The sequence below is a fragment of the Argopecten irradians genome, chromosome 14 (assembly GCF_041381155.1).
Source record: "Argopecten irradians isolate NY chromosome 14, Ai_NY, whole genome shotgun sequence".
NCBI lineage: Eukaryota > Metazoa > Mollusca > Bivalvia > Pectinida > Pectinidae > Argopecten > Argopecten irradians.
The window spans coordinates 22,621,497-22,643,449 of NC_091147.1; the positions used below are offsets into that span (position 1 = coordinate 22,621,497).

General features: G+C 36.7%; 1 protein-coding gene and 1 pseudogene across 1 annotated transcript; both read right to left on the bottom strand.

Annotated features, from left to right (window-relative positions):
• Window positions 1-453: 453 nt before the first annotated feature.
• On the bottom strand, window positions 454-4,217 carry LOC138308028 (toll-like receptor 4; annotated as a pseudogene).
• Window positions 4,218-7,236: 3,019 nt separating this feature from the next.
• Window positions 7,237-18,365, bottom strand: LOC138307520 (uncharacterized). Its single transcript, XM_069248311.1, has 4 exons — window positions 17,566-18,365; window positions 11,197-11,344; window positions 9,428-9,648; window positions 7,237-7,859 (listed from the first exon to the last, which is right to left on the bottom strand). Exons 1-4 carry the CDS (start codon window positions 17,882-17,884, stop codon window positions 7,834-7,836), a joined length of 714 nt encoding a protein of 237 aa, XP_069104412.1. The 5' UTR covers window positions 17,885-18,365; the 3' UTR covers window positions 7,237-7,833.
• Window positions 18,366-21,953: the final 3,588 nt, after the last annotated feature.

A 21,953-nucleotide genomic window follows, 5' to 3' on the forward strand; every position in this document is an offset into this window, starting at 1 on the left:
CGGTGATCAGGCCTAGTCCTATTAACATTAGGAGCTTTAGAAAACCATCCCCTGTGTACACTGAGGTGCATGTGTAAATGTGTTTTTATATACTGCTAACCTGTCCTTTTGTACGTAAATGATGATGACTATCATATATAAATATGCATTGAGGAAGGGAAAAGACATGTCACAGTTAATACGGGATCTACATTTTATAAGATTTAAAATAAATAAAATTTAGTATCACCCATCCGTTAATGCAGAACCTGTAAAATATTTAAACATTTTGTTGTAAATTATTCATTTCCATTCATTGATTATCTTTAACACAAAACAATACTAAGGAGTCTAAAATGAGCACTTATCAGGCAGGAGTCTGAAATGAGCGCTATTAAAGTGTTTTGTAAATATGTCCAAAACGGCTGCAAATCGTGCACTGTATAACCAGTATCTATTAGTGTAGGAATGTCTTTATGGCAGGATTTCTAAACAGGTGATCTGGTTATATATTCGGTATAAGATTTCGGCATGGTCACTTTGTCTATGTCTTCCAGAAAGATTAATATCATATCAGAACTGTTCCTCTGAAACATATGTCTGCTAGACATTTCCAATTCAAACTGTTCCAACGTGCATGACAAATAACTCTTTGTAATGACGATGATGATCCATTTACTTTCACTGATAGCGTCCATAATATTGTTAGTGATGTCAAAAGCTGCCTGAAAGTCACGGAGATGTAAACACAATTTGAAATTCATTTCTTTTTCGATATTGTCCAGAAGATCGTTGCAAACAAATCTGTAATCCTCGTAGTTATAAGCTATAAAAGCGTCGTATTTATATTGAGTTGTGTCCCCTTGTATGTTTTTATAACCTCAATATCGTCTCTGAATTACCAAACAGAAGTATTGAAGAGAAACCCGGTATCGGTATCCAACCATGATGGAAACCAATGTGAGGATAAAAAACAACGACGTACATATCAAGAGGATTAGCCATGTCCTGTCAATACAAGACGCCTTATACGAATCTAGATTGGTATAAAAAGATAGAACATTCACTTTTGTATCAGTCATGTCAGCACAAGTGTAAATTTCCGGGTCATTCAAAATAAGCCTGGTGGTGTATATCCCACTTAATAAAGGGTGACGTTTGACAATTACATTCAAACGGGTTTCCCTTAAGTGAAAGACGAAAAAAAGGCACTCTCAAGGGATGATTTTCTAACATTAAACGTTCGCGTTGACCTACTGTTTTCATCACATTCGATGTTAGGTCAAGTTCTGTTATATTAGAGAGATATTTGATATCAGGGAGACTGGTTAACCGGTTGTCAATATGTGCTGTATCTCCATCCAGAACTTAAAGACAATCTTTTGTGGAAAGACAGAGTGGTTCCGAAAATTAATGAGTGTTTGCGAAGGCCAAGCAGGATTCGACCACAGAACCCGTCAGCACACAGTGACTCGTGAATTCATTGACTTTATGGACATTGACCAGTAACAGTTTGTACTGATAATATGAACATTTACATTCAAAACATCTATCAATGAAAATAAATGTGAAGTGCGCTTTATGAACAATAGACTTACGTACTGTATAATACCTACATGTATATAGTGATGATTTTATGCTCAGAAAAATACACACATCCTTTTAGGTTTACATGTATGTGTGTAACAAGATTTATATAACAATAAAAGAGTATTTATTCAATACTATAAACATATTATGATAATTGATAAATACTTGTCATATATGCAAAAAGTAATTTCAAAATTATCTAATGTTCAAATTCTTGAATATATAGACTAATACAGGTGTTTATCATAGTGAATGATAATTTATTTAGGTAAAAAATATTGAGAAAAATATATATGTCTTAGCGTATTAAAATATAGATACGGCATACCATTGTTTGTGTTATGATTTACTGGAAGATAAAATCCTACATGTATGCATGTACAATGTACATACAGTCGAAACTTTTTAATTGAACTGAAAAACGATGTTACAAAATTTCCGCGGTTAATCTGTTTTGTCGTTTAGATTACCATTTTTCCTTTGTTAACAGTTTTATATGTATTTATCGCACCTCGGACAGAAATGTCCCCAAATGATTGGCGGAGAGCCGTCACGTGGTGACCCCCTAATACTTTATAGGGGGTCAGTAAATTTTATTATGGTGCAATATGGCGGCTGTCGCCCTCGCTTCAAAATTTTAACACATTCTCTTCAACTAAATATACCATTTCTTTATCGTAAAAATATATTTTACTTATTATTTTTTATGTAAAATTCATTTAAAATCGTTTTAATACTTCAAGTTAAATGAAACGCATTTTTTAAATACGAGTTGCTTCCCCTACGCCAGTTTGAAAGTTGATGACGCGGTGAAAGTCAAACGTAAGAATTCAAGCGTTTTCTTGACTGCGACCATAAACAAATGGAGGGGTTCGTATCTTTAGATCTATCAACCCTCACTCTACACCTAATTTATCTGCATTACTTTTAAGTGATTAACTCAGCGAGAATGCAGAGATGATCATGAGTCTGCGCTATAAATGTTGGATGGATGTTTGTGTCACTTTTGTTTGTGATGCTTTCAATATACAACCATTCTGATGTCGCATTGAGGTAGGCCTATTGTGCACTAGGAATGTCAAATTATTGTTGATTTATGAATTACTCAGTATTGTTCTTCAGGTTCCTTATACAGTTATTTGCAGATTCTGGAAAAAAATACATACATGTAAATAAATACGTAGGCCTACTGTAGGCCAAATATTTAAAAATGCGGCGATTGTTGTATACTTCGCCAGCATGGTTCAGGTTTGATATCGGATTCTTGAGAAAACAAATAGGAAACAAAGATATAATGAAACAAATAAGTGGTCCTCGATGCGATAAATTCGTTATATAGTCAATTACTGACCCCCTATAAAGGCATAGAGGGTCAGTAAGAAGTATAGGAGGCTCGGGCCTTACTGACCCTCTATGCCTTTATAGGGGGTCAGTAACTGACTATATAACTAATAATGTAAATTTGTAAAGGCAAACCAACGATAAGTTCCATACAAACAAATTCGACCGTATATACATTGTATACATGTATTGATCGAACCGGCAGAGTATACACGAAATGTAACGGCTAATAATAAGATTATTTTGTACTTATTTCAAACCAAATCCCACATGATTTCGTATAAATAAGAAATGTAATATATACAATCAAACCTGCCAAAAATTAGTTCGATTGTATTGAGCAAATGTATATCTCTACAGAGATCTTTAAGGCGATGTTTTACGACTCTTTGATGCTTATAACACCGATCTTGTATCAATTATTATATGTATATATAAATCAAATGTACTCATACAAACTTCATTTCTGATTGTTTCATAGAAAACACGGCGAAATTCTTTGATAGAATCCTGGGAAATTACCTTTTGATCGACATATGTGTCACACGTGTGCAATGAAGCAGTCGTTCATAACATCTTTTTTCGCTGACTGTAGACACTTTTACACCTACATGCATGTGTTAAACTTGAATATGAATAAAACACTTGATTTTCACATGTGAATCACGACGTAATAATGAATATAGATTCCGAAACAAATGTTGTTAATTTTCTGGAATTTTACTGTGATATGTTACTTATTTTATTTAATATCTTGCATATTGAAAGGGAAAGGATTATATAAAAGCACGCAGTGATCGTCACGGTCACGATTTTGACTATCAATTACGAATGCCAGCTAGAGTAGAATAAAAACAATAAAGTTAATTATTATTAACCGACAGAAAGCTTTGGCCTCCCGTCCTTTAGCCAATCAAAAAACTGCTTTAAATAGCACAAACACTTAGGCGGCAAAATAGTTCCACCTAAAGAAATTTTTGATAAGGCGATTCTCCTCTACAGTACTTTCACAATGTCTATGGAATCACAGGGTTTCGGAATAGGGATATTATGTACATGAGTGATCATCGTAATGAGGTTTCACTGAAAAGTTACAGTCGTAACTGCTCCACTGTCAAAAAACGGGCTATTAGCGAAATCCTTTCACATGTTGTTGACGGAAATTACGACGATAATGTGATGTCCGTCGCACCGACCCCCGCGATCAAGACATCAACAGTCGCCATATCCAGCGCTTCTATCACTCCACCGACTTCTGCATCAAACTTAATTTCCTTACGAAAAATGACTCGGTCACAACCGTTCATGTCTGCATATTCCACATCGGGTTTATGTCCAATTCAGCCTTCAACAACTGTGTTTTTAATTTCAAACAGTAAACACCAGTTACACTACTTTGCCCAGTGTATAGGCTGCATCCCTCGTGTCTTTACCGAGTGACCTCATCACACTCCTCATCGGTCATATAACACTAGTGACATATGCAAAAATATTACACGAGCGAAATCATTTTTAGATATCAGGCGGATTATGTGATAAAATAAAAATATGAATGTATATAGTTTTTATATCAAAATTATCTATTGTGTTTTATAGGTAGTAAGATTCAGACTCATCTAAACCAGGATATATTCCAACTATTATCGCTTTAAAGAAGAAAAAGTGCTACATAAAGTCGTCCACTTGTTCCATGTGATCAGCAACAAAAAACACTACGTGCGAAGAAAGTTAAATCAGTAACCACAACACGGAATGACCACTACATTTTGTATCTTGATCAGCCTGAAGGTTATGATTACGTCGTAACTAAAGAAATGGAAACTGACAATAGTATGAAGCAGTATTTACCACACAATAAGGGAGTTAAATGAAATGACAATAAAATATGACGCAATGAAAACGCAAATTCTAGACATTAAACAATTAAAATATTCTGCAAGGACATACAATTCTGGACTGGATTTCCAAGTAATGCAACTTTTTGGCAGTTTTTTTCCCTTTCTGGAACCAAGGGCACGTACCATAAAATATTAAAAAGGTCAAGCAACCGTTTTAAGTGAACATTATTCAAAATAGTGCACAAAAAAGCCAGGGCCATACCGAAAACTCTCTCTCTCGAAGAATTTTTCCTTACAATGATAAGGCTAAAGGTTGGTTTGCTTACCGAGGACATATCTGCATCATCAATTTTTACCAGCTGGATTTTTGTTTGTTTGATTAATTAACGTCCTTTTAACGGCTATGGTCATGTAAGGACGGCCTCCCATGTATGCGATGTTTGATTAATTAACGTCCTTTTAACGGCTATGGTCATGTAAGGACGGCCTCCCATGTATGCGATGTGTTGTGTGTATCTTTGTGCGAGGTGCGTTTTTTGGGAGACTGCGGTATATTCATGTTGTGTCTTCTTGTATAGTTGAACTTTTGCTCATTTTATAGTGCTATATCACTGAAGCATGCCGCCGAAGACACCAAGCTACACACCCCACCCGGTCACATTATACTGACAACGTGCGAACCAGTCGTCCCACTCCCTGTATGCCAATCTGATTAAAATACAGATCCTTATAACCACTCCGTTAAATATCAAACGTAGTGATAATAAGGATATGTATTTTAATCAGATTGCCTGTATGCTGAGCGCTAAGCAGAAAAAAACTACCACATTTATAGACTCTGGTGTGTCTCGGCAAGGGGACAGAACCCAGAGCCTTCCTCAAAGGGGCGAACGCTGAACTCAAGGCCAAAAGTGAGGCGGTGCCAAGGGAGGCATTAGGAAACATAAAGTCAGTTAGGAAGAAGAGAAAAGATAAGATCCTAAATTTAGTCGCCTTTAACGATCATGCAATAGGGGCAGCATGCATAATTCTAACGCCCTACCTGCATGGAATTACAAGCTGGATAAACTTAATGTACACAGATCTGAAAATGTTATGCAGGCTACCATCCGGGGCAGTTTTGGAACAAAATCAGTCGCATGCAATGAGAACATAATCAAGGACCGTTGAGGATCATTGCAGAACAATTATTTACTGTTTGTGCATGCTTAGTGAATTTTTTTCACTCTCCAATAATCATGGACCGTTGAGGATGTCCATGCATTTTTTCATATAAGGATTGTTTGTGTAACATTCTGTGATATATTCAGTAAGCTAAAGAAATAAGTAAACACCTGGCACCTCAGTTAAAAACCCTGCTATATATTTTTCATTGTTAAACATACCACCAATTTTGCTTGCTAATGATTGTATCAGTCAATAAAAATACAATGCCTAATCAGGCTTTCAATTAAAAATTTAAGTCGGGCAAATATCCAGGAAACACTAAGCTACAACATGTTTGTTTATTTGATTAATTAACGTCCTATTAACAGCTATGGTCATGTAAGGACGGCCTCCCATGTATGCAGTGTGTTGCGTGTATGTTGTGCGAGGTGCGTGTTTTGGGAGACTGCGGTATATTCATGTTGTTGTCTTCTTGTATAGTGGAACTGTTGCCCTTTTTATAGTGCTATATCACTGAAGCATGCCGCCGAAGACACCAAGCAACACACCCCACCCGGTCACATTATACTGACAACGGGCGAACCAGTCGTCCCACTCCCTGTATGCTGAGCGCTAAGCAGGATAAGAAACTACCACTTTTATAGACTTTGGTGTGTCTCGGCCAGGGGAAAGAACCCAGAGCCTTCCTCACATGGGCGAACGCTCAACTCAAGGCCTAAAGTGAGGCGATGCCAAGTGAGGCATTAGAAAAGATAATGTCAGTTAGGAAGAAGAGAAAAGACAAGATCCTAAATTTAGTCTCGATATTGTTTTATCTTGCATACAAATTTTGCCTAAAAACAGTCTGTCGAAAAGGCACAAGTTTAAATATACAAGAGTTTTCCGTCAATGCTGAATTGTTTGTTTAATTATTTTAACGTCCTATTAGCAACCAGGGTCATATAAGGCCGGCCTCCGATGAATGCAGTGTGTAGCGTGTGTGAAGTGCGAGGTGCGTGTTTTGGGAGACTGCGGTATGTTTGTGTTTTGTCTTATTGTATAGTGGAACTGTTGCCCTTTTTATAGTGCAATATCACTGAAGCATGCCGCCGAAGACATCAAGCAACACATCCCACCCGGTCACATGCTGAATACTGTAATATATGTGATGGATGTATTCAGACATTGGCACTACTTCTGCCAAAATAATATGTTGTTTTGGCGCCAATCTTAAATATGAGAAAAGTTAAAAATGTGATTTAAAGATGGCGGTCATTTTTGGTTTCAGACCAACCGAAGAAAAAAAAAACCTTGGTCGGTTATTGCCAGTATCACATCAGATGACATCCTTAAAGAATTTTGAGCTGTGCGATTAAATGCAGATAAATATACATAAATGAGAATTGAAGTTTCGGAATCAAAGCACATACCGTGATAATTATATTCAGATTGTGTAAAAATAAATTTCTGTTCTCTGTTAACAAATCGATCCCTGCCAAATACTTGTTATAACTGTAGATTATAAATACAGCACTTTCATTAACCCCTCTGTTCTACCGATCTATGCTTGAATGTTGCAACGTTATCTTTTAAATCGAAAGATATTCGACGGACTTTCACTATTACGTGCTATATCGTTGTTCTAACGTCTACAACATAGAATAAAACCAGCCGATCAGTCGTATATATGAGCTCTTTTTGGAATATATACTATACAAAAATGTACATAAATACGTTATTACTACACCACTGAAGACACCATCCGATCTACTTGACACAGTATGATAACTTTCTATATGAAAACAAGTGTTACCTCCCATACATTAAATTCCGTAATATTGAAATGCGACAAAGAAAAATTGTGATTATGCCCCACTTGCAATAAACATCAGTTGCAGAGATATTTCCAACACATCTGGTTTCTTTGGCCAAAACCTACTTAGTTGATCGTTGAGTCAATGCATCCTGTGAAACAAAACAAAAAACATACTTAACATTTTGTTAAATTGAATCTTTCAATGTACATAAAATTTTTACAATAATTATTTCATTAATGTACATTTTACATGTGGTTGAATAAAATTTTGAAGAAAAATGTATAAACGAAAATTCCAAACAACAATAAATTATATTCTATTTATTAAAGAGTTTCAGAAAAATCGATTTACTGCTGTTTTGTTTCTTTTAAAAGCGTAATGAAATAGCCGAATTATACAAGTGTCCCAAAACCTGAACCTTGCACTTCACACACGCAAAGGAGGCCAATTGTGAAGTTGTAGGTTCCATAACTAGGCGAAAATGTTGACATATCATTTTCTCTTCAGTAAACTATTGAAGCCAAAAAAGTTTGATGGATTACATATACATCTACCTAGTATTTCGGCTTACTTCATCGTATTGAAGATCATTTCGATATATAATTGGATAAGTGTGCTTATAACGGGGAAAAGACAAAAATTTAATGGATATATAAGGTGTGATTTAAAACAGTCAAGAAAGTTTGATAATGCGAGATCTGGAGGAAGTGCATTCCAGTCTTGGATAGTACGGGAAAAGAATGAGTGTTTGCGACAGCCTGTTCAGGTCTTTTATGTCTTATGTATGTTTAGACGGAAACAGTCCAACATAATTCACTTCACAGTTACTAATAACACTGTACAGATATGAAATGAAATTGTAGACCACAAATTGGTTTCATGGTCTGCATTGAAAGTGTTTTTAATTTTAGGTAGTGAATGACATATTTACAGGTCTTCTTGAATCGTGACAATTACGTACATTGAATATATAATAAACCTAACTCTTAATTTTGTCGTATCCCTCAAGCCAAAAGGGGGCAGCCAAACCATTTCTGCGAGTTTTAATATTCATACCATATGTGTTGTGCTTAGTGTGCGATTTCGATAAGAGAGGGGGTGTGCTTCATATAAATCCATCAAAATTGCTCCCGCCTATACGGCGTCCACTAAAATTTGGGTTAATTTTGAGCCTCCACCTAATTATCGTCGGAGGTCACCTAATATAAATGTTAATCCTACAGTACTAAGCGGTTATGATGAAGATCGTTGATTGATGGACATAACAATCTGATTAAAATACAGATCCTTATTATCACTACGTTTGATATGAGGATCTGACAACATCCTATTAGGGGTCACGTCAGGATGACCTTTGGAAATGACCAATTAAATTGGCACTGCCAGAATCTTGACTGGGGACGAACTAGTTTGAAAAAGCTGCCCGAATTATTTTCGTGCACGTAGTCATCTCGCCAAAAGTGCATAACAATGCTAAATTTATATGCTTACTGGGACGAAATACCGTTATCAATTGACGTAGAAACGTGTAGAAAATGTATTTGATCTAGAGTACACGTGGTAAAAGGTCATCCGAACGCGACCCCATATGGGATATTGTCAGATCCTATATTGAACGGAGTGGTTATAAGGATCTGTATTTTAATCAGATTGATGGACAAAACGATATAGGATAAGCTATCTTCTTTTAAACACATCAATACAAAAACAAAATACCTGATTTACAAATTGCTTTAAGTATAGATATACACTCGGTAGAACGCATCCGGGAGTTGCTCAGTTTAACGCAGTATTGATAGCTACATCTGTTTGGTTCCCTATTCTCACTAGCCCATCGACCCCATCCAGTATACCTCCAGGGCTCGTCTTTAGCTTTGGCATCACACTCCACAACACTGTCATCAAACGTCATGGAAATCCAGTACTCTCCTACGGACCTTAATAACCATGAGAAACAGTTCAGATATGCATACTAAAAGAAACCTAAATGAAAGGAGAAATAAAAGAATCTGCTTATAAAATTTAAAACAAAATCATTATGTTCCCCAGGGTCATTATAATAAGCTTGAAAAAAATGTAAGAGGTTACAGAGCCTTGAAAGAATGTAAGAGGTTACAGAGCGTCTTAGAAATGAAAGCATACCTAATGTTTTCCTGTATCGGGGGACGGCACATCAACGCGATAGGTTTGTTTGTTTGATTATTTTCACGTCCTATTAAAAGCAAAAGATTGCGTGTTTTGGGAGACACCAAGCAACACTCCCCACCCCGTCACATTATACTGAGAACGGGCGAACCAGTCGTCCAACTCCCGTTATGCTGAGCGCTAAGCAGGAGCAGAAACTACCACTTTTATACTTCCCTGCAGGTAGGGCGTTAGAATTGTACCTGCTGCCCCTATTGCATGGTCGTTAAAGGCGACTGAATTTAGAATCTTATCTTTTCTCTTCTTCCTAACTGACTTTGTTTCCTAATGCCTCCCTTTGCCCCGCCTCACTTTTGGCCTCGAGTTAAGCGTTCGCCCCTGTGCTCTAGGTTCTGTCCCCTGGCCGAGACACACCAAAGTCACAGGGGCGAATGCTAGGTGGGGTAATATCATAAAGATAACGTGAACACGTTTGTCTAGGAACTTTGTTCGCTCCTTGTTTTATTCCGGTGTTATGTAAAAGAGATTATATTGGTTTTTTCCGGGGTTCTGTGTAAGAAATTAATGACAAGGTACGTCGTTACTCTAATATAGAACATAGTCAAAGGTATCACACTACTTTTACCAAAATACTGATGATATTCTGTTTAGACTTGACGCTGACCTATGGGCAATTTCAACCCAAAGTTAAAATGCAACAGTAGTATACATTCTAATCTTTCCAGTATCATGCTTAACGTTCAGCATAAAGGGAATGTAAGACTAGTTTGCTCGCTGTCAGTATAGTGTCGCTTGTTAGGTGTCATCGACGGCATGCTTCAGTGATATAACACTGCAATAGCATCAATCTGATTAAAATACAGATCCTTATTATATGGGATATTGTCAGATCCTATATTGAACGGAGTGGTTATAAGGATCTGTATTTTAATCAGATTGCAATAGCATGTGATATGATGTGTTTATTAGTTTGAATAATTAACGTTCTATTAACAGCAAGGTCATGTAAGGACGGCTTCCATGTAATCGGTCTGTATCGTGTAAAGTGCGTATTTTGGGAGACTGTGATATGTTCGTGTTACGTCTTCTTGTATAGTGAAACTAGCACTTTTTATCGTCCCACTCCCTTAATGCTGAGCGGTACCCTACCACTTTTATAGACATGTCTCGTTCAGGGGACAGAACCTAGAGCAGGGCAGTGTGATGTGTATGTTTGTGTTGCAACTCTTTGAAATAGTGGAAATCTTGCCCTTTTTCAGCGTGCTATCTAAGTGTATCATACCGCCATAGACACTGAACAGCACGCCCTAATCAACCATCTAACACAACAAATGACTTACAATGTTAGATCCTGGTAAGCCTGATGAGAGGAGAAGTGTTTCCACTTGGCATTACTGTCCAACACTAACAGATGTCCGCCATGGTCGTCACAGTACTGCTTAGCCTTTCCCCGTGTCATGCCAGTAGAACTCGTGAAGTAAGTCACCACTGAAATAAAAGTTTAGCTTGAATGCTACTGCCACTTGTTTCTTTTAAATATATTTTGGTGTACCAATCATATAGGATACAAATTTTATAAATATTTTTTTATGAAAACGTATATCACTACATGTATAATAATTATGTAAACTATATCGTATATTGTTCGTCGCGTTTGGAGTAAGAGGTTGAATATTGTTCAATATTAATGTGTTTTAATATGCCTTACAACGATTCCCGATTTCGCACTTTACCTTGCTGACACATCAAATATACATATATGTATATGTAAAAAATGTATATACATATATGTATTTATATTGTTTTTATTTCCATGAACATCAATGTATTATTTGATATAGTATTTGATTTCTTTTATATCTTGTATTTTCTATTAAGTCTATACCTGGTGCATGTATTTGTTTCGCATACATCTTGATAAAGGGACAGACTGCCTTGGAAATTGGACAATCTTTATTTTTCTGCATGGTGTTTCTTTCCGCACATTTACGACTTGGAGTAATTTATATTCTAGACAATTTTGAAGTATTACCCGGATCATACCGCTCTTATTACTTCTTTGATCCATCTATGATCCATGTATTCAATTAATAAATATATATTTAAACCTGTCATTTGGGCATTATCAGTTTAGTTTAATAGTTTAAAGTCCTATTAACAGCCATTGTCATTTTAGGACGTGCCAGGTTTGTTGGTGGAGGAAAGCCGGAGTTTCCGGAGAAAAACCACCAACCAGCGGTCAGTACCTGGCAACTGCCCTGCATGGGATTCGAACCCGCATCCCAGAGGTGGAGGCTTGTGGTAATATGTCGGGACATCTTAACCACTCGGCCACCACGGCCCTTTATTATCATACAGGCTAAATAGGAAAACAATTCTTTCTAATAAAACATTATATTAAAATGTACAGAATTTATAAGACTTGTGCAGAGTTATTGGCTATGTTGACATTAAATAAAGCAACACAGTATTGTTTTTATCGTAGATGATCTACTACAAAAACTTCATTTCTGGTGTTCCAAAATTTTTCGTTTTCGCTTAATCCGTAAAACGGATTTTATGAGTACAGACACCCAACATTGATAAGAAGTTAATCACTAAATGATATGTGTTTTCTCTGGTTTTACTCAAATAGCGACAGAGCATAAGCGATTCCGGTGATTTGAACAATGATTGGTGTTTATTCAAGTGAATATAATTAACACGAAATAATATATTAAAGCCAATGGAAACGAATTGGTATTTTATTCCGTATAGGACTCTTTTTGAGACGCAATTTAATATTTTTAATATTTGTATCTTGAATCAAAATAAGAAACTTTTGTAACTCATGAGAAATGCTTATTCGTTTCACCATGTTTTATAGATTTTTTTTATTAAATCAAATATCCTTATTATCACTACAATTTAAACGGAGTGATTATAAGGATCTGTATTTTAATCAGATCAAATTGACGTCCTATCAACAGCCAGGGTCATGTAAGGACGGCCTTCCATGTATGCGGTGTGTTTCGTGTATGCGTTTTGGGAGACTGCGGTATATTCCTGTTGTGTCTTCTTGTATAGTGGAACTCTAGCCCTTTTCATAGGACTATATCAATGAAGCATGCCACCAAAGACACCAGGCAACACGCTCCACCATACAATATATCTCCTCAGTTTTGAAACAGTTGGTTTATGACTTTTAAAGCGTCAGCGGTGTAGCATTTTTAAATAAAATAAATCAACAATGTAAAAACTGACGAGAGGTATTTTGTGCTTTGAAGTAAGTCTCCTGATGATCGAGGGAAATCCAATTCAGCATTTGAATAAGATCCTCTAGATGGCCACTGAGACAAAACGAGGAATCTTCGACTTGTAAAAATTCAAGAAAGCGAAAAACGGTCATATCGATTTTAACTGATGGATCCTAAAATGTAGTTTCAAAGTGAAACAAGAGATCCAAGAGGGATCTTGGCGCCCACCAAAGAATGATCTATGTCTGAAAAAGGAAAGAGGGATCTTTTCTTAGCTTTTCAAACTTGTACTACATATTACTACATATGAAATTTGAGAATGCTCCTTTGAGTACTTTCTGAGATATATAATAGTGACAAACTTCAATTATTAAAAAACAAGATGGCTACCTGTCAGCCATATTTTTGATCTGAATATGCAATCTGCACAACTAAGGTCCTAGGGGAACTTGCATATAAAATTTTAGAAAGATCAGTTCAGTACTTTTCTGAGAAAAAATGGTAACAATTTTAAATTAAGCTTCAACTATCAAAATCAAAGATGGCGGCCTGTCGGCCATCTTGTTCATTTTTCGGTCCAAAAATGCGATATGCACAACTAGGGCCCTAGGGGAACCTGCACATGCAATTTGACACAGATCCCTTCAGTTCTTTCTGAGAAATAGCGGTAACAAAATTCAATTGTCAAAATCCAAGATGGCGTCCTGTCGGCTATCTTGTTCACCGATTAGTACTAAAATGCAATATGCATAACCAGAGACCTAGGGGACCATGCACATGAAATTTGAGACAGACCACTTCAGTACTTTTTGAAAAAAAATAATGGTAACAAACTTCAATTGTCAAAATCCAAGATGGCGGCCGATTGATCCCAAAATGAAATTTGCACAACTAGAGCCCTAGGGAAACCTACATATGAAATTTGAGAAAGATCCCTTCAGTCCTTTCTGAGAAATAGCGGTAACAAGAGTTGTTAACGGACGGACGACGAAAAGCTATTTGAATAGATGATGGTGGGCTAAAAAAACTCCAAGCTACATTAAAAATTGTGTAACCACCAATAAACATTTTATAGACAAAATTGATCAATGCACTTCAATTTACCAATGGCAACTTACAAATCAATTTTGAATATTTGTACCTTTCTGAGAAATGACAAGGCAATCACTGTTCGTTAACTTTTAATTTTCTAAGCTCTAAATTTTACAGGATGTTGATATAAGTACATAATACTGATAATTTTTATAATGCATACAAATACAGATCATTTCATAGCAAATGGAATACAACGGACACCAGATGATACCATTAGAATAGTGGATACGATTAATTTGATTAAAGAAAAACAAGAAAATGTTGAGGAAGAAGAAAGGCGTAAAAGAGCACGAGAATGATTTCTGGGAACACATAAACTCACATAAGTAATAAGACTTTTCATAATCTTACAATTTACACCACAGCCGTCATCTTGAATACACACATTATGAACTTGTCAAGTTCATTACACCATATCTGTTAAGTTTCCTTAAAGGAGGGTCTCTATACATATTCCGGTTATTTGATTGTTGTATTTGATACCACATCCTACAAGGGCAAATATCAGTACTTGAGAGAGAATATGTTTAAAGATTTTTTTTTTTTTTTTTAGCCTTTTTGACCCCTGTGACCTTGATTAAGTCAAGTCATTCATTTGAACAAAAGCTCCTTCATCCAAGCAGTCACGGCCCTGGATTTAGTAAAAATGAATAATTTTTAACAAACTTTTTAATCAGCAGCCCACAGGTGCTCAGACAAGAAGTTATTTAAAGGATTTTAGCCAGACCGTTGATTGAAGGTAGGTCATTATTTTGAAAAGCTTCATAACAGCACACTTATTGGAATGTACCTGCAAAAAGGCCAACTCAGGTCTCTGGGGCCTCTTCTACTATTTGAACTTCTTTCGGAACAAAAATATCCCTGGATAGTAGTTTAAATTTTTTACGACCCCTGCTGACCTTGGAAGGACAAAGCACTTCACCGGACAGAATGAGAATGTGAATAAGTACAGCACGGCGCAACGCGGACGGCGGGACGGCGCACAGACCAATAACAATATGACCTAATTAATCTATGAGAATTTAAAAGTGCATTGTCGGTTTTTTTCGGGAATGAAATTAAGCATCCATTTATGAATAACATAGCAATGTATATTTTTTTTAACTTTCAGGGACATAACCGTTTTTTGACTTGTTGTATTTGATATCACTTGGTATAGTCAAAGCAGTGATAAAAATACAGTGTGCTTGCCTAACAGCACACTTCTTGTGAATTGGCAAAAACTAACTTCTTCCTACAACTTCTTAAATACAAAGAATTTGTTAATGCCCAATAACAGATGAATATTATATCTAGATAAATCAACTATAGAACTTGATTCATTGAATTTGTTAATGATTTAATTCATTTAAACAAACTTCATTGTGTCCTCTTTTGCAATATCACTGATACCAGGTTAAAATCTAGATATGCTTATTGGGCAAGCTTTTTTTTATCAATATTAAGTATATTTATTTAATAAACGATTCCTTTTCAGATACAATGTGTTATTTGCTGAGGTTGAGAGCAAATATGTGAAAATGGTTGCCCTCCTTGCTATGCGAGTATAACATATGCATTTTACCAATTTCACATAATAATGTTGGTTTTTTTCATACTAAATTTGACTTTCTGATTGGCAAATTCTGTTTCTTCATACATTTTTTAACCATTCAGATAGTGAACAAAATCATACTAATAACAAGGAGTGGATTGCAAACATACAATCCGATTAAAATACTGACCCTTATAACCACTCCGTTCAATATATGATCTGACAATATCCCATATGGGGTCACGTTCGGATGACCTTTTACCACGTGTACTCCAGATCAAACACATTTTTTACGCATTTCTACGTCAACGCTATTTCGTCCTAGTAAGCATTTACATTTAGCATTGTTATGCACTTTGGGCGAGATGACTACGTGCACGAAAATAATTCGGACAGCTTTTTCAAACTAGTTCCAGTCAAGGTCATCCTGACGTGACCCCTAATGGGATGTTGTCAGATCCTCATATCAAACGTAGTGATAATAAGGATCTGTATTTTAATCAGATTGGTATATATATATGTATGTATTGCTGAATACATTGAATACGATATGCTAACCTGCAAGGTATTTAAATGAGGTTAGCATTTGCATAAAATCACCTATGTGATATTTTCAGGAATGCTATGGTGTCTTTGAAGAAGGCCTGATTTTAACCCCCAAAAGGGATTAAGTCATCTGCTAGCCTTTGTGAGACAGTCATCATATGAACACTGTAAGGCGTTAGGGACTGTCCTATTTTTTGAGCTTTTACAAACAAAGGACATTGGTTTTTGATTAGTTCTAACGTCCTATTAAACAGCCTAGGGTCATTTAAGGACGTGCAAGGTTTGTTGGTTGGAGGAAAAGCCGGGTTAACGGAGAAAAACACCGACCACCGGTCAGTACCTGGCAACTGCCCCACATGGGATTCAAACTCGCGACCCAGAGGTGCGGAGGGCATGTGGTAATATGTCGGTACATCTTAACCACTCGGCCACCGAGGCAAAGTACTTACTTTAAAAAGTTTACCATACATGAATCATTTTTCAAGTGCAGTGATGTGATGAAAGGGTTGAACAGCAGGATTCAAAACGGTAAAAAGGCACTGAAGCATACAATGTCAAGGCGAATGTAAATGTTTACGTTTTGACACAAGACTTTTGAGACATGAAGTAGTGTACATTTTAAAAAATGACAGCGTCTTAAGTCTCCCAAAGCACGCACCTCGCACTCCACACTGCATACAGGGGAGGGCCTTCCTTACATGACGCCTGGTTGTTAAAATGACATTTAAAATAATCAACCAAACAAAACTGATAGCAAATTAAGTTTTTATCTGAGTGGCATGTTTCAGGACGGCGAGCGCTCGCGCGACAAAATTTTCCCTAAACGGAAGTGGGTTGTACGGGTCGCACTCCTCTCGATATGGTGATCTCGCAACATAATTTTTGGGAACTAGATGTACTATCAGGAAAAAAAAATATGTATTTAACAAATCCCCTAAACATGCTACCGTTCATTTTCCGTTCAGAAACGAGCGCCTGAACACGCCTCAGCAGTTGATACTAAGTGCAATATGGGTAGCTATTACAAAAGTATATATCGAGAAGTTACATATACATTTTCCACAGCTTTCAGATTACATCTCATATTCGCACTTAGAATGAAGGAAAGATAAAGTCAGTATGGACGAAGAGAGAAGACAGTATCCTTAAAATTTAGTCGCATTTTACGAACATGCAATAGGGACAGCAGGTATAAATCTAACGCCCTACCTGCAGGGTATTATGAGAGAAATTGTAGTATACCATCACAGAAGTTATCTTTGTATTTCTGGACAAGTATATGATATTGTCATACGTACCACTGACATCGTTTGAGCGCGTCTTGACGAACACTAGAGTGTTTGAGGACTGTTGATCACTGTCGCCGGTACATAGTTCTCTGTTATATGTCTTGCATTCCTTCGTCTTTTTGTTGTACGAAAATGAATAGCAATCCGTTTCACATTGAGATGAACACGTAATATGGCTGTATACGTTCTTAACAACATTTAAAACATTGTTTGTGTAATCAGAGAGGCGAACATCAGACACAACTTTGAAAGATGATGAAGTTATTGTTGCATAAGCTGTAGTTCCAAGGCACATCATCAAAACCGAGATCACAGTAATTTCAAACATTGTATTCACGTTTTGAAGTATAGATCACGGCAAATAATTTGAAATCCAGTAACACTTTAAATCATAACCACTGATCAGTTATACATGTCTTAATGGCAATTGAACATTCCAGTTAATTCTACACAATCTGCGTGTATGGTATGTCTGCGCGAACGAGTCTGTTGCCCTTCAATGTCTATCCAAAAATCTATTGCTGTGATCTCTGTGTAATACATTGAGGCGAAACAATATTAGCTTTTGGCATGTCAAGTATCGACCCGGATAGCCTGAAGTCTTTCCATTCACTAGTAAATAATACTACACAAAAATAAGAAATAAAAACAATTTTCTTCTATGGAAGACAATAATGCAAAACTATGTCTTAGTATCGACATGGCCTTAAATCCCATCATGTAAGTATTTTTCATAATTGAGGTATTTACGAAATGCAAGCACATCTTCATAATTAAACAAGAGATCCCAGAGGGATCTTGGCGCCCACCAAAGAATGATCTATATCTGATAAAGGAAAGATGGATATTTTCTCTACTTTTAAAACTTTTTTAAACAAACTACATATAAATTTTGAGACAGATCGCTTCAGTACCTTTTGAGAAATAGCGGTAACAAACTATCGAAATCCAAGATGACTCCTATGCTGCCATCTTGTTGATCAATTCGTCCCAAATCACAATATGCACAACCAGGGCCCTAGGGGAACCTACATGTGAAATTTGAGAAAGATCAATTCGATACTTTCTGAGAAATAGCGATAACAAACTTTGAATATTAAAATCAAAGATGGCTACCTGGCAGCAATCTTGTTGACCGATCGGTCCCAAATCACAATATGCACAACTAGGGCCCTAGGGGAACCTACATATGAATTTTGAGACAGATCCCCTCAGTACTTTCTGAGAAATAGCGATAACAAACTTTGTATCACAAAATCCAAGATGGCTGCCTGGCAGCCATCTTGTTAACCGATCGGTCCCAAAATGCAATATGCACAACTAGGGCCCGAGGGGAACCTGCATATTAATTTTGAGAAAGATCCCTTCAGCACTTTTTGAGAAATAGGGATATTAAACCTTAACTATCAAAATCCAAGATGGCCGCCTGGCGGCCATCTTGTTTTTCCGATCAGCCTCAAAATCTGTATGACACAACTAGGGACCAAGGGTAACCACCATATGAAGTTTGAACAAAATCCCTTCAGTAGTTCTCAAGAAATATCGATAACAAACTTCAACTGCCAAAATCAAAGATGGCTGCCTGGCGGCCATCTTGTTTTTCCGATCAGCCTAAAAATCTGGGCACAAACATGGACCAAGGGAACCCTCCATGTGAAGTTTGAACAAAATCCCTGCAGTAGTTTTTAAGAAATAGTGATAACAAGCATTGTTTAAGGACGGACCACGGACGCAGGGCAATTTGAATAGCCCACCATCTGATGATGGTGGGCTAAAAATATATAGCACAGAGAAACGTCAAATTAACCCAATTTGTGGTATTTTTTATGAGTCCTTAAGTCGACGGCCACGCATAATTCTGCCAGGGACTTCGTTCATTGATGTTTGTTTGTGTTTTCATTGATGTTGTAAATACCAAATACAATATGTATACATAAGATAGGTACCAATTAAGATTTCTGGTATTTATCTTACGTATAAAAATTTCATCGGTTGACTACAATTATACCAATCATGCTTGAATGGTTAATGTAACTCGGATAATAAGAACAGAATTGTGTAAGGGTATCATCATATGGAATTGGTAATGAGCAGTTATGATAGCAGTCACTGATAAAACTGGAAATACCCTGAGGAATGTTAACTAAAGTGTAGCTAGTACAAAATAGATAAATGAACAATTATATATAAACCATTTTATGTGATACGGAGTGAATAATTTATACGTTAATTAGTTATAAAGGTCATGCAACCATGGTAAAGGTTGCACCGAAGTATTTAGGATTATTCATTGTTCATTTTGGATAAAATAAAAGCCATTCTCCGTTTGATAAAAAAAAAAATTGTATATACAATTCAATGAATTAATTGTCATTTACGGTTATCTACTGTATAACATGAAATATTCGTGTTCTTTCGAGGTTTAGATATGAATATTCCGTCTCCCTAAGAATGCACGTGGAATTTCGTGGATAGAAATATTCTTGGATATTGATAGAACAATAGGTAAAATAATAAACAAAATTCGATTATGTGCGTGTCTCATGTGTGCGATGTAGCATATATGAAGTGTGAGGTGCGTGTTTTGGCAGACTGCGGTATGTTCGTGTTGTTGTGTCTTCTTGTATAGTGGAACTGTTGCCCTTTTTATAGTGCTATATCATTGGAGACTGCCGCCGAAGACACCAAGCAACACACCCAACCCGGTCACATTATACTGACACTATGAAAACAACGAGTTTCTACACAAGGAACATTCCATGTTTTACTGTGTCTAAATTCATATTTGATCCGATTATATATTATACTTATATATATATGTGAAGGGGTATAATTTGCTATCACACCGTCCCCGTTTGACAAAGATTACATCCATCCTCAATTTGGCACCGACACTGTTCTCACTTGTTACGACTTGTTATTCACACTGACCATAATTACTTTGTCGTATCTATCTGTGTTTATAATGATGTCCCGACATATTACCACAAGCCCTCCACCTCTGGGATGCGGGTTCGAATCCCATGTGGGGCAGTTGCCAGGTACTGACCGCTGGTCGGTGGTTTTTCTCCGGGTACTCCGGCTTTCCTCCACCAACAAACCTGGCCCGTCCTTACATGACCCTGGCTGTTAATAGGACGGAAAAATAAATAAACCAAAGTGTTTATAATAGATGTACGGAAAAAAAACTAAAATCAAAGTGGAAATGTAAACAGTCCGCGTAAAGTTACTCGGCAGACATTTCTCATAGTACAAAGATGATCTGTCTCACAGATAGTATGACTAACATGCATTATCTTTCACTAATGAGCGTATGGAGTCTTGAACGAAATAAAAAAAACGATGTGGGTAAAAAACAAAACGTTACATGGTAAAATAGACAACGTAACACACTTAAAAAATGACCATCTGAAATCAGATGTGAATGGAGAGATAGTCAACTTTTGAGTATACCGCAGCTTCCCAAAACACGCACCTCGCACAATATACTATAAATACACGCAAAACACTGCATACATGGGAGGCCGTCCTTACATGACCATCAGGAGCTTGACGTTCTGTCAATATACATAGTATAGTATACATATATAAAATATACCCCTATATACTATATAAAAAACCAGGAATGAAATGCATCACTGGCAAAAATTTCCACCACCTTCGGTAAAAGTTGTGTAAAATTTGTTCTGGGCAATGTCTGCATGTGTCACTGCGCCGATAATACAATAAGATGTTATTCTTCACATATATCAACACTAACCTGTTCACAACACCAATCATAATAAGTTTAATCCCATGTCATTTTGAAAGTTTGCAGATTTCGCGACCACTTTGGTTTTTTCCCCCCGAGTCCATATATACTATTTATTATTGACAGAATGTCAAACTCCTTTGCATGACCATAGCTGTTCATAGGACGTTAACAACAAACAAACAACTTTAGAAATGAAATGGATAGGCTGACATGATGTGTGAAAAGGGGATCAGAACATTATATAGGGAGGAAATAATAATACAATTCAACGGATATAATAATAAAATTCAAACGGAAAATAATAAAACATAGTAATGTTGCAGTTTTTAATTGTACTTAGTAATATGGTCGCGCCCTGCAGGTAGAACGCTAGAATTGTACCTGCTGCCCCTATTGCATGATCGTAAAAGGCGACTTAATTTAGCATCTTATCTTGTCTCTTCTTCCTAACCGACTTTATTCTTCCTTGATTGTTTGATTAATTAACGTCCTATCAACAGCTATGGTCATGTAAGGACGGCCTCCCATGTATGCAGTGTGTTGCTAGCGTCTCCCTTGACATCGCTTCATTTTTGGCCTTATGTTGAGTGCTCGCCCCTGTGAGGAAGGCTCTGGGTTCTGTCCCCTGGGCGAGACACACCTA

Coding starts and splice junctions, on each gene's coding strand:
- LOC138307520 (XM_069248311.1), bottom strand. CDS start 17,884: ATGTTTGAAATTACTGTGATCTCGGTTTTGATGATGTGCCTTGGAACT. Junction 11,345..17,565: donor GCGCTCAAACGATGTCAGTG/GTACGTATGACA, acceptor CTTTTATTTCAG/TGGTGACTTACTTCACGAGT. Junction 7,860..9,427: donor TAAAGCAATTTGTAAATCAG/GTATTTTGTTTT, acceptor TTTGTTTCACAG/GATGCATTGACTCAACGATC.